Here is a 13494-nt window from a genome sequence, read left to right as displayed (position 1 = left end):
TTATTTAAAAATATGTATAAATCTTTAGATTTTTGATATTTAGCTATTCCATAGTAGCAGAAAACCTAATCAACACATCTATTAATCTTTTGAAATAGGTCTAAAAATGCTAGTCCTAAGGAACTGATAGACAAGAGCAGCAAACCTAGCAAGGACATGTTAATTGGTAAGTGGAAATGTAGGGACTACCCTTGAAATGAACAAATCTCTATATCCCCTCACTCCACCCCCTACGGCCTTAGCGTTTGAATAATTTTGGCAAGTATTACTTGAAAACGTTGCCCTATATTGCCATAAGGGTATTAAATAATTACAAACACCTGTTTTAATACAGACTCCCCAGAGAAGCCATTTTCTAAGACCCTCTTATTTTAAGAGCTCTCCCCAGACATGAGGTGACAACAATTTCAAAAAATAATAATTGCTCGTGAAACTGTCAGCAAGACAAGGTGAGCATTGAGTTTAGTGTTCACTGTTAACTGTGGTCTCACTGGAAGAGGTAAAGATCTTTGACAGTAGGCTTCCAGTTCTCTTATCCTGCTTTAAAGTATTTCCAGGGATGCATTATCCCACTTGTTTGCTAAATGCATTTTTCCTCCCCAAATATGTGACTAGTGAGAAAAGAATCTGAAAAGGAAATGCCTTGTTCCCCAGCCAGTGCTCTGTTGGCTGTCACTGGCAGGAACAGCCCTGGCTAAAGCTAAGGTTTACCAAGTTGCAAACAAAAATTGTTTTTACAAGATTACTGAGCTAGTGCAGCTGGAAATGCTCTTCAGCACTAGGCAGCTTTCCTTCAACAGTATTGCCAAGAGACATTGTTGGATGTATTTAATATTTGGCAATCATGGCTGAACTACCAGGATTGTAACCCTGTCAGCATTTACAGATCGAGCTCTATTTGAAGTCAGAGGTGACATTCTTACACTTGAAAAACTCTGATTATTCACCAAGACGAAGCTAAGGAACTTGTATGGTGAGTGGCCAAGTTTCTTCCTTGTAATTCTCTTCAGATACAAAAGACTTGGTGATATAAAATCTCCTTGGCAGGTAGCGAGCGGCCTCCTTTTACCATGTCATCAATGCTTCACACATTCCTGCATGAAGGAACACTCTTGCTTTTCATGGCCACATGCCAAAGCAGTAATTGTAGATCTTTCCTATGCTTAAAATCTTCCCAGGTCAAATTACAAAGGCCTTCCAACAGGCTTTGACTGGAAGTCAGTTTTTGCTAAGAGGCAGAGTTCTCTCCTGAGATTGCAGTACCAGGTGCTTTGGTATAATGTATATGCTGCAGTGAAACACCACCTTGCTGTTACCAGGTCAGGCACACAAATTATGCCCTTAGGTTTATTTCTGTATGCTACAGCTGGATGTGAGTGTCATTACAAGAAGCTGTTGGGTATAGAATTCTAGCAGTACATGTAGCCAAGGGAGGAGCCACCAGTGCTGATCAGAAAAGGCTTGAGTTCTGCTTTCCCTGTGTCCTGGTGTGTCAGCACCACTTGGTGGTGTCTGAAGGGAGCACACGACTGAGGCCATCTGGCTGGATTTCCTAAATACTTCTGAATAACCTTGGCTCCAAGTAGACTAGTCCTATAAAAATCTGTATGGGAAGAGTTACACTTCTGCTTAAACATCAGAGGGTCTGCACATGAGAATACAGCCCAGAAATGCATTCCTCTATCCTCTGCAAAGACAGAGGGATGCTGGCAACAAGTGAGGAAACAATAGCAGATAATGAAGCTGGGGGATTTGAAGAAGTCCTGTGCAAGTAAAAAAGCCCTTGTAACTTTCTCATGATTTTTACTGTACCAAACTGGCATCTCTGAAGAGCAGCAGAAATCTCCTGCCCCTGCACAGCTGAAGGCTAGTGAGTGTTACTGTGTGCCACTAGTGGTGTATTAATGCCAGCAGGCTGGGATATAAAGGAAAAACACATAGACAGAAGCAAGATCAGAGTGGCTGATGCTGAGTCACAGCAAAGCTCAGCAGCACCAAAATGCTTTACCTGGAAAGAAATGCTTGGAGCTTTTACTAAATTCAAGGTTTTGTTCCTGCATGAAGCCAGCTAAAAAAAGGCAATTTAGTGTCTCGCAGGAAAAGCAGGCATAGTCCAACCTGGGACAGAAGAAAAGAAGGCACCAGCATGGAGCCAAATAAGCATATTCAGTAAAGTTTTCCAATATGTGAAGCAGAGGGAAAAAACAGTCTGATAACCATCTACTGCTACTGCTGGCAGATGCATTAAAACTCAGTTTCATTCTACAAAGGGAAACAGAGCCACTGTTTGGTGACTAGCATACTGGATTATTTTTGCCTCTAGCTTTGCACACAAAATCAATTGAAGTGTGGAAAAGAACCTGAGTACAGGAAAGTGAGCCAATACTGTCAGCACAGAATAAATGATGCAGTGGTGGCAATAACAGAACTTTTTCTGGAGAGAGGATATTTATGAAAAAAATGTAATTTCCTATTTCAGTAAAGGCGAGTTAGTCTGCAGAAAGATTGTGTGAACTTCCCAGCTCTCAATTACATATTCACACATTTGTAAAGTTCCAGAAACACTTTATTTAAAAATGGAGTTGTAAATGCATATAACAAAATAACATACATAATAAATGTAACAAAAATAAATAAGGAGAACATGTCCATACAAAATAATAACATAGTAATGCAAAATGCTTATTACACAACATAAAGGTAAAAACGCCTGAAATAACACAAACAGAATCTCGTATGAAGAGCCTGCACCTTTAATCCTTCCTAGCCATTTCCTACTTTCCACTTGAATCTGCAGAAAAATTATGTTCCCAAGCATTAAACAAAAGAAGGAATTATGGTGATGGTTTGGTACACTCAATTTTCAACACTTAGCTCTAGTTTCCATCTATTTTTGCCCTTCTGCACCTTCAAAAAGTTTTCCTGTAGCCTCTGTAAACTAGTGTCATTCAGGCTCCCACAGTTAGCTGGAGTAGAGCATATTGAGTCATACATGAAGACTGTTTGCTTTTAATTTTTTTTAAAGAAAATATGAAATCCATTATACAACAGATTAGTGGTTTTGTTTTTACATCTCTACAAAAAAAGTTTTTGCATCTTTATTAACTGGTCCAACTTTTACTGATTTCTGAAAGCCTGTACAATTCAAAAGCGTACAGAAAGTAGGTTTTTAAAAACAAATCTCATATAGGATTATTGCTGAAATATTAAAGACCATTTCATAAAAGCTGCAAAACTGTATCTTTAACCTTAATATATAGAGACTGATGCAAACATAAGAAAATTCCAGTCTATTAGTTACATTTAACAGAAAAAACATTCCTCCAAATTACAGTGTTCTGGAAATACAAAGTAATTTACTTTAATTTTTTTCATTATTTCCAAATGTTAAGTTACTGGGACAACTGATAAGGAAAATAGGCTTATATAGGAAACTTTAAATAGACTTGCTTTTCAGTGGTATAAGCAAAATGTCCATGTTAGCAGTCGTCGTCCAGAATCCTTTTAAATATGTAAGACAGGACAGCTTTACTAGCAAGACTACAGGAAAATATACAGAAGCAAATAAAATCATTTGCTTGGGAGTGTATCTATCGATCAAGCAAATCATGACAGCTCTATTTCCAAGATCCCTAAAGAAAATTTTACATCTCATGATCATTCCAAAAAAACAGTAATTTCTTCTGTAAGCTTACATTGCATTTGGATTGTGAGAGCCCATTTGCCTCAATATGCTTTAATATGTCCCACACTGCTATACGTTCAAATTTATTTCCTAGTTAGTTTCAACAAAGATTTGGACAGAAATGAGATATGAAATACTTCTACTTTCATTAACATCAAAAAGACTTTTGAAGAAGATCAAAAAGTGCCAAATAGTCTTTTCAGAAAGTGGATTAAAACACTGTAATGATAATACAAGGACAGTATTATCAGTTTTCTATGTACACCAAAACACTGCTTGCTGTTCAACGATATCGATATGTTCACCTACCACTCCCAGCAAATCTTAGTGCAAACATACTATGTGAACTTATGTGTAAACCCCAAGACAATTTACGCAGCAACAAGGTTACATAAACCACAGAACTGTTTGAGATTTTCCAGTACATGAGAATGAATGCTTTCTGAAATCTGTCTTACTTTTGCAGTAATGTGTCATTGTAGTCAAAGATAATGTTTCCTATATAAATCATCTAATTCAGAATCAAACATAACTGTTCAACAGTTCTGTACAAGCTTTAGAGGAGGAAGTCTGTTCATCAGAGCAGCTTGGCAAAGAGATTGGGGTTTTCAGTAAATGTTAGACTGCTTGCATGGCTTTTAAAAAGAAATAAATCTATTAAGGGAAAACTGCTGATATAATAATTCTTTTGCAAAGCACACAACCACAAAGGGCAAACCTGCCACAATCTGCTTTCCTACACTGGTATCTATGCATATCTTTATGATTTGAAAAGGATTTGTGTGACAATCAAAGCATCACAATTAAAGAAAACTGGTTTAATAAAACAACTGCTGTTTGACCAAGCCTTTTCTTTTAATTATAAAAACAAACATTATAAGTTTTCCTTGATTTCTAAACATTCCACATGAAAGGTTTTTGTATCAAACACTGAGATGTCACTCACGCAGGGTGGCATCTTCTTCTTCCCCATCTGGGTTAAACCTATTGAAATGTATGCTGAAATCTGCCTCGGATTCAGCGTTTTCCAATTCGGCTGCCACAGGGCCGGTGGCGGGACGAGCAGCCCGGGCCTCGGGCTGGCAGTTTGGCTGTGCTGCCGGGCGGGGGCCTTGGCAAACAGGGCTGGACTTCGGCTTGGGCGGAGCTGGCAAGATGGGGCTGGCGAATCCCAAGTTGCTCAGAGCATCCAGGGTGCCATCAGGGTCAATCATGGCATTAATTGCTAAGCAGTCAAGAAGAGATGAGAAGGATAGGGAAGAAGCATAAAAAATACAATTTTCTGTTACTATAAAAATATGGAAATCCTTATCTCACACTTTTATTTTTATGGTGACAGATGTGAGTTTTTATGTGTGCTGCCCATGACAAAGAAATGGTATATCCAACACAGATGTAAACTGATACATGTATACAAAAGCAGTTACGTATATTAAAACTTTAGATGAAATGAAACTGCACAAACTAAACACGAACTGATGTGTGGACAGGAAACAGAGATGATAAACCATCTATAATTAGGTCATACGGACAGAAGGATGGTTTTAATTTAAGTGGCTTTTTCCCCTAATGTTACCATTATATTATGCTTTGTTCCACCCCACCCCCAGAAAATAGCCATAGTTGCTGATTCCATGATTGAATGAAATTTGTATAAAAGAGCAGTCATTTATCCACACAGTGAGGGCAAACTGAAGTACCTAGTACCATTTCATTTTATTATACTATTAACATATGTGTAACATTTAACAGAACTTCTCTTTTTTATTTCCAAATATGTACTAACATTTATCACTGATTTGTCTCTAAAGGTGGTTAATGACTCCTCTTGAAAAATTCTTTTTAAAAACACGATTTTATCTCAGATTAAATCTGAATACTAAAAATAACAAATACAGGAAATTTACAGCTAACACAATGATGATAAGCATGGACCACTAATCCCATATAAAAAGATATGATCACTCTTCTGCTTTAAAAAAAAACAGCCATGTTTGTTTATCAAATGTATCAGCAGTTATAGTATAACAATGTACATAACTGATACTGTGAATATATTTTAATAAATCACAGTAACTTTGTTTCATGTTATATATATACAGATATGGATGTCTATTAAAAATTGAAGCAAGCAACCACAGAAGAGAAAAGTGAAAAAAGATTTGTACCTTGCAGCTGCTTCTCAACTCGTTTCAGTTCCTGTAATATTGATGATATTTCCTAGAAAAGAAACAACCATGTTTCATTATCATAGAATTGGAAGAGGTTGGAAGAGACCCAAGCTTTTAAGTCCAGCTGTTAACCCAGAACTGCCACTGTAGCACTTATTCCACTAAACCATCACCCAGTGCCAGATCCAGATGCCTCCTAAACACCTCCAGGGATGGTGACTCCACCACCCCCCTGGGCAATCTGTTCCTGACCTGACCTCTTTAACAGTGAAAAATATTTTTCTAATATCTTATCCTATCTATCCTATCTTCCCTCTCCCAGCTTGAGGCCATGATGGAAAAATAAAGGAAATTTCCAGAATGGAAAAATAAATTTAAACTATCTCTCAGGAGTGAACAATTCCTCTCCCAAACGTGTCCAATTGCATTATGCTATTTGGATTGTCCCTCCTGGCATCAAGAACATCTGTGCTGGTGGTGGCCCAGCTATGGGTGGCAGTGCTGGAGGCTGGAGAGCCAGGTCCCAGTGGGAAAGCCAGAGCCCTCTGCACTGACTGCCTGCTGCCATCCCCACGGCCTCATTCTGACCCTTGCTCATCTGCCTGTGCCACCTCTGCTCAAGCACAGACACCACAGCTCTGTAGAGATCAGGCAAAGTAACAGCAGACCTTGAAAAGGAAGTTACAGGATAAACTCAGTATTAAATGGAACTGAGTAATTTATGAGGGTGTAGAGAAGTGAGTCAGACAGTGAGATGACTGCATCAAGGTTCTGTCCCCATGAGACCTTGTACAGCACCCCAGTGCTGGGGCCACAGCACTCTGCCTTACAGTTTTCTCTCCACTGGGCTGCACTACTTGCTAACACAGTCACAGCCACACAGCAATCATTAAATGTACCACATCTAATGCTGTAGGACCACAGAGTAACCTGAGCTGGAAGGGACAAGGATCGTTGAGTCCAACTCCTGGCCCTGCACAGGACACTCCAAGAATCACCCCAAGAATCAAGCCAAGAGCCTGAGAGCATTTTCCAAGGGTTCTTGAACTCTGGCACTCTTGGTGCTATGACCACTTCCTGAGTAATCTCCCTGGTTATAGAATTAGCATATTTATATTAGAAATATGTAAATCCTCCAATTGAAGAATCCTACATGGAAGAATAGTTAACCGAGCTGCTGAGAAGAGCTGTCAGTGGTATTCTAAAGCTGAGAACTTTCAAAGGCACTGATTTCAGAAAACCATTAATCCATTTCAGAAAGCTGTTCTGTACTAAGTAGTGTGATTTTCATGGGTGGCAAAGAGATTGATTATCTTTACGAAGTCATTATCTTTAAGCAGATTTCCCATCTGAGCTGGACATAAATGTTCCAAGGACAAAACAAACATCACTTGCAAATGTCCTTTCTTAACTTTTAATGTTCTGTGGTAAAAGAAGGCACTGCATTTGAACAACAAATTGCTCTGAAAACTAAGCAGGAACTTGAAAATCAGTGCCTATGCAAAAAAACCCTGAACAACCCTTAAACTTTCAAGTAGTGTGAGATGCTTTAATAGATTGAAAAAAATTCAGTAAAATGGTGAACTTAGGAATGAATGTACAACTAACCTTTTTCTTTTTTAAGAATACCTTAACCCTCCACAATTAGGGCATTTAGAATATAAAACACTAAATTTGGATCTTATTTGGAGAGGGATAAGAGAAACTTCTTATATTATAATATTTCAAAAATTAGAAACTTCCATGAGGAACTTGATTAAATTTTTGAAAAACCTAACAAAGCCTATCAGCAAATCTATTAAATTATATTACTGAGTTACTGATTGTTGCTCTTGATAAATAAACCATTCTTCAGAAATTACAGGCCAAGTCTTTTATACTTCCAGGAAAAATCAGTCTGGAGGAGTTTACTAACTGATGATGAGCTAACAGAGAAGTTCTACCTGTTCAATGCCAGAGGAAATGTATTCACATTTGTGCAGTTTTCTCTCCCACAAAAAATCCTGCCTCTGTAAGCAGATATTTTTAACAGCAGACTGTAGATAGATAATGAAGCTGGGCTCTGCCTGCTGTCTCATGCAAGGATGTTTTTCAAACCCTATGCTCTGTGTTTAGAAGCAGAGGAGAAGGGTACTGAGACACAACATGTGGTCTGTCCCCTCACAGTCACACAGTCTGGTCTTGAAATGGCCTGAATTAGCCCATAAACCATAGCTGATTTCTGTAATTAGGCTATTACATAAAACAGCTGGAGTGCTGGTGGGCAACCTATGGTTACCACTTCCAGACAAAGCCAACAGGATTGTTTTTCACTGACAAATCCTTTTATTGCAATGTGTCTATGGATTATTTTCATCACATGCATTAAAACACGACAATTTCTCTAAATATTAATAATCAGTATTACTACTGTTAAGTATTACATATTAAGCATTAATGATTAGTAGGTAAAGTAGTTTTAAGACTGTAAACCAAGTTCATTCAAAAGCAATCTAACATTAAAACTAATGGTTGTTACCTTTTGTTAAGCAAACGTACTGATGGTCTATGGATAGTTTGAATCCCTTTAATTGCATTCTTAATCTGAAAATTTCTCCTGAACAATTACTTGTTTCTTAATGAGACAGTAAGAAAGTAATTACTTACTAAGACAGTAAGTCTTAGTAATTACTGAAGATTAGGTTTATTCTTGAAACATACTTAGTGTCTAAATAAGGTTTTTTAAAGATTTTTTCCCTTATGTCACTGAAAACACCAAATTCCTCTACTGATTACTTAGCCATGAGATGAGCAACATAATCAGTCCCAGAAAAGGTAATTATTCATACCATGCTTGATGTTTTCACAATAGGAACTTCACTTTCAGCTCGTAACTTGTTTTCAATTTCCTCCCAATTTCTGTCCTTGTCCTTAAATAATATTCTAGAAGAAAGAAATCCAACAGTATGTTTAAAATAGAAAAAAAAACCACACAAAATAATCCGAAAGATTAAATAACATGATAGGAGAAAACAGCATAAGGAGTACTAAATGAAAATATAATATAAAATCTGAAACCTGATGGAATCTAACCATACAGTTTAAATTTTCAGGGAAACATACAGGTTTCATGATTTTCAGCAAAATCATTATTATTGACATTAAAATGGCAGTTCTGTAGCTAAATAATCACTTATGGTATATATACAGATACAGCTAGTTCTTTCCTCCAGCACTGACATATTTTTTAAAAGCCAACTATTTTACTGTAGTGAGAAAATCCCCCATGAATACTTCATTTTACAATAATAGCAAAATATAAGATAAAGGAATTCAGCTTTTACATTTGTATTTTATATGAATAAAAATTAAAACACTTTAGGAAATTTAAAAAATGCATTTTCTAGAAAATATTTTCATTGAAAAGTCTCAATATGTATGTACATTTTATATATATATATATATGTTCTAGTAGTATGAGTATCACTTGTATGAATATCACTACATGTTTAAAGTCCCTCGTGATTGTAAAACCCCAAAAAGCCCAGTGGGAGATTCCCATCTTTTATGTTTTGCTTCCCTGCTTGATAAAATTTTTGTTTTTATTGTCATATAATAAACAGTATTTAAACTTTCTACATTGGTGCAATTGGAAAAGAAAAGGGAAAAAAAAAAGCAATGTGCAGATATTTAAGGTCTGTGAAGTGACACCATGATGACCACAGAATCCACTTCTCTAATTTGTATTTAAAAGTTAAAAAGTTCAAAAATAGCTGCAGTAAAACTGCTAAACAAACCAACCACACAATTTCAAATAATGGTCAAAGAGCAGTATATTTAAAAGAAGCTATTATTGTAGCTAGGTCTCTGAGGAAATAATTTTTAAGTTGGAAGTTCATGATACAGTGGATGTCATAAAGACTAAGAATTTGAAAGAAAGCTGTGAGCCTTAGTACTGCATTTCTGTTCACCTTCCTTCAGTTCTGCACACCTGATGGGGAATTTCATTCTCCACTATTATCCTGTGAGGATTATCTAATTTTGCAAAATATGTACCCTGCCTTGTTTTATCAGTATACAGATGTTGGTAACAGACAACTCATCCAGAAGCTGCTTTAACCCTTCTATCTTTGAGGTCTTCACTCACTGCTGCTTTGGAATGTATTTATGTCAGAGGTTTCACTGTGAGGAAGTGCTACTTTGATGACAAAATGTCATGGGATGGAGGCAAGTGACAACTTCTGCCAGACTTGGGTTTATTCACGTACAAAGCTTACAAGGAGTAAACATTAATACACACTTTTTCTTGGGGAAGGAATAAATAAATAAACTAAAAGTAATCAGAAGTGCAGTGAAGAAAGCAGGAAACATGTTAAGGCCTTAACTAGGTCATCATCTTTTGAAAAAGTTCATCATCAGAGGTCTGGCAATTTTTTCATGTTTTGGCAGGGAGTGAAAAAGCTTGCAAAGTCATACAGCCTGGATACCAAAAATTTCAGATACAATGGAAAATTTAGTACATGCTTTTCATTGAGGAGTTCAAATACACATTTAAAAAAAAGAGAAGAAAATAAAGCAGAGACAATGAAGTCCTTTACAGGATCATCATTTTTAAAAAAGCAACTTCTGGAAATATTTATTCAGTATACAGACAATCTTATGCAGTTATACTTTCTCTAATATAATAGCATTTATATCACCTGGAAATCAGCAGGAACATAGAAAATAAGGCTTTATTTAGCAGTAAACATCACTAGCAAAAAAAAAAAAAAAAAGCTATTGTGATATTGTGTGATTTTTTTATTTACCTTCTTGCCATGTTCTGTTAAAATAATCCTATCCTGATGTATGTGATTAGTGCCTTTGCTTCTCTATGTGGTGTTTTTAGAGCTAATGTTCTTCTCTTCTAAAATTTGAAAGGTTCTCATTTCATTGGTCACTTTATTAAAAAAGAATGGAACAAAATGAAAGCGTTAATTAGAAAATTTGAAACTTTTATTATTTAAACTGTAAAGTGGACAGCCAATTTGTTTTTACTATAAACTTAGGAAGCCTATTTCCTTTTTTACTTTATCTTTTTGAACACTTCATTTAGGTATTTTTAAATTCCTGGGGGATCATCATCTGTGTCTTCTTTGCTATTCCCCTTTCTAAACATATTTTTCAAGTTAATATATTCATAAATGCCAATTGCCTTCTTCTCTTGCTTTTCCCTGCTTTCTGAGGTAAACCTTACTTGATTGTGCTCAATCCCCATTTTTCTTTCAGTGCACTTTGCAGGATGCCCAGCAAACAGCAGAGGCCAACAGGCAGTACCTCCCCTGCTGTGACTGCTTTGCCAAGATTTTGCCTGGCTCAAGAGGAACTTGCCTGCTACAAGACAAGCCAATGGCACTGCACTCACATTGCAGAGCACTGATAAAACTGCAGATCTTCTCACCACAAAACCTACTTAGATCTTTCCCTCACAATCTGTGAAAACTCCTGCAAACTCATTGTAACATATAAAAGCACAAGCACAGGCTTCTCTTAGGTAGAGAATGGATGGAGAGCAGCCCTGGGGAGAAGGACTTGGGAGTGCTGGTGGATGAGGCTGGACATGACCCAGCCATGGGCACTCACAGCCCAGAAACCCAATTCTATCCTGAGCTGCATCAAACAGAGTGGCCAGCAGGGATCCTGCCCCTCTGCTGTGCTGAGACCCCACCTGGAGTGCTGCATCCAGCTCTGGAGTTCACAACATAAGAAGGACATGGACCTGTTGGAGGGAGTCCAGAGAAGGGCCATGAAGATGATCAGAGGGCTGGAGCACCCCCCTTATGAAGATATTGTAATTATTCTGGTCAAAAATTTTAACTGGCTTAAGTCCAGAAAGAGGAATAGCAGCACACCAGTTGGCTGAACTCATGTATTTCAAAATAAAGCTAAGGTAAAAATCTGTAATAGGCACTCCCTAAAAGCAATATTAAAAGTAATGCTGTTTTTCTGATTCAAAATATTAATGAAATTATGAATAACATCATATTATTCTAACCCATTCAGAGGAAAAGAAAGTTTTCAACACGGCCCTGGGGAAAAGGCCAAGTAATTCCTTATAAATGGAAGTTTACTGCATTTTTATAGAAAAAAAAAATTCCCCTTTCTTTGAGTATGTATAAAATATTTGTAGGTATGCTTGTATTTATATCATACATTAGCACATTATTATTGCATTTATTAGTAGCTGACTTACTTTTTAAGATCAGAAAATTAATCAGAAATGTGTAAGACCTCAATTTAACGTTAACTGTTAATCACCAGTAAAAACAACACACAAAATTCCTTAGAATAGGATAATTAAAATGAGTTACAGGCTTTTAAATAATTGATTCTTCACTTGGTGATACTTTTCCTAGTAGAAATAGCAGGACTAGAAATGGCAGTAAACCTACAGTGTTAACTGATTTATATAGATTATTATTTTTCTTCTTGATTTCTATGGCCAAATATTTTCTGGTAATCCCATGAGAATAGAATCTTCAGATATATTAGTATTTTGCTGCTTTTACTGGTTACATCATCCTATTCTGACATACATTTTTGTTGTTTAGTCTGTCACTCATCTAATATTCCAATATCTGACACTTCCTAAACAAACCAATCAATTCCAGACCTAATATTTTCTCACATTCAGAAAATTATGCATTAAGCCAAAGACTTCTTATTTTTAAGTTATTAATGGCACAAAGACATGAAAAACATAAGAAATATACAACCCTGAACTTTGTATTATGAATTTTCTTTTATTCTTGTCAACCAAAGTGGTCACAACTGGTTTTACACTCACATAATGAAGTTAAATGGGACTGTCAGTAGAGCAACATATTACTATTATTGACATGTCTACACTTCCTCTTAACTACTATGACATCTTATGAAGGAATCTAACTATTTAAGCAGGAATTTTCAATTAAAAATTAGAGGTGGCTACATCTGTTGTTTTAGAAATCAATAGGAATCACATTGTCTCCAGAGCAAGCTGTTTTTCAGAAGGATTTACTGAAACAGCTCTCCTCTGTCTAATTAGTTTTTTCTTCTAAAATGCAAAATCCCTACAACAACCTGGCAAGCCTATAGGGCCCAATGTTAGAGTTCAGCAACATTTTAACCTTATCTTTTAAGGAAGGGAGTTTTACAAGACTTGCACAGAGGTTGGGTAGATTTTGTACAGTATTGCGTATGTTGGAAGAGCTCCTCTGCTGGATGTTGTTCTGTCCATGTAAACTTTTCTGATATTTCTCTTCACATAAAGTGAAATAAACAGAAGGAATAATGGAAAAAGTATTCATTCCAAATCCTTCTGAATGCTAAAAATGCCATAGGTAACAGTGCTTTTTTAAAAGACAAGCTTCTACTATGTACATTTCCTCTGTGATTATTATATATATTTTTTTTTACTGCTGGGAATGTTGATGGGAACAGATATTTTCAGCAACAACAGCAATTTTTAACAACCCACCTGATTTTGCCAGCTGTTTTGTCTATGGATTGTCTTATCTTGCGAGAAAACTGGAAGACTGAGGACAACAGCAAACTGTCCCCCATAACCTGCAATAAGTTTTTAATAAAAAAGGATATTATTAGTTTAATAGTAACAACTCAACATATTTTGGTATCTTT

At 36.4% G+C, this 13494-nt stretch overlaps 1 protein-coding gene across 8 annotated transcripts in view; it reads right to left on the bottom strand.

The window, feature by feature from the left end:
- Positions 1–2544: 2544 nt before the first annotated feature.
- The window catches only part of CEP170 (centrosomal protein 170), a 95676-nt gene continuing 84726 nt past the window's right edge, over positions 2545–13494 (bottom strand). For all 8 annotated transcript variants that reach the window (XM_077175758.1, XM_077175763.1, XM_054630023.2 and 5 more), the window contains 4 exons: positions 13334–13422; positions 8685–8778; positions 5854–5905; positions 2545–4910 (listed from right to left, as the gene is read on the bottom strand). In XM_077175758.1, the coding sequence (XP_077031873.1) occupies positions 4624–4910; positions 5854–5905; positions 8685–8778; positions 13334–13422 (522 nt within the window). In that variant the 3' untranslated portion in view covers positions 2545–4623. The remainder of the gene's footprint in view (positions 4911–5853; positions 5906–8684; positions 8779–13333; positions 13423–13494) is intronic.

The sequence above is a fragment of the Agelaius phoeniceus genome, chromosome 3, assembly GCF_051311805.1.
Source record: "Agelaius phoeniceus isolate bAgePho1 chromosome 3, bAgePho1.hap1, whole genome shotgun sequence".
Taxonomy (NCBI): Eukaryota; Metazoa; Chordata; class Aves; order Passeriformes; family Icteridae; genus Agelaius; species Agelaius phoeniceus.
Note: the sequence above shows the minus strand (reverse complement) of the source record. Positions and strands in the feature narration are given on the sequence as shown.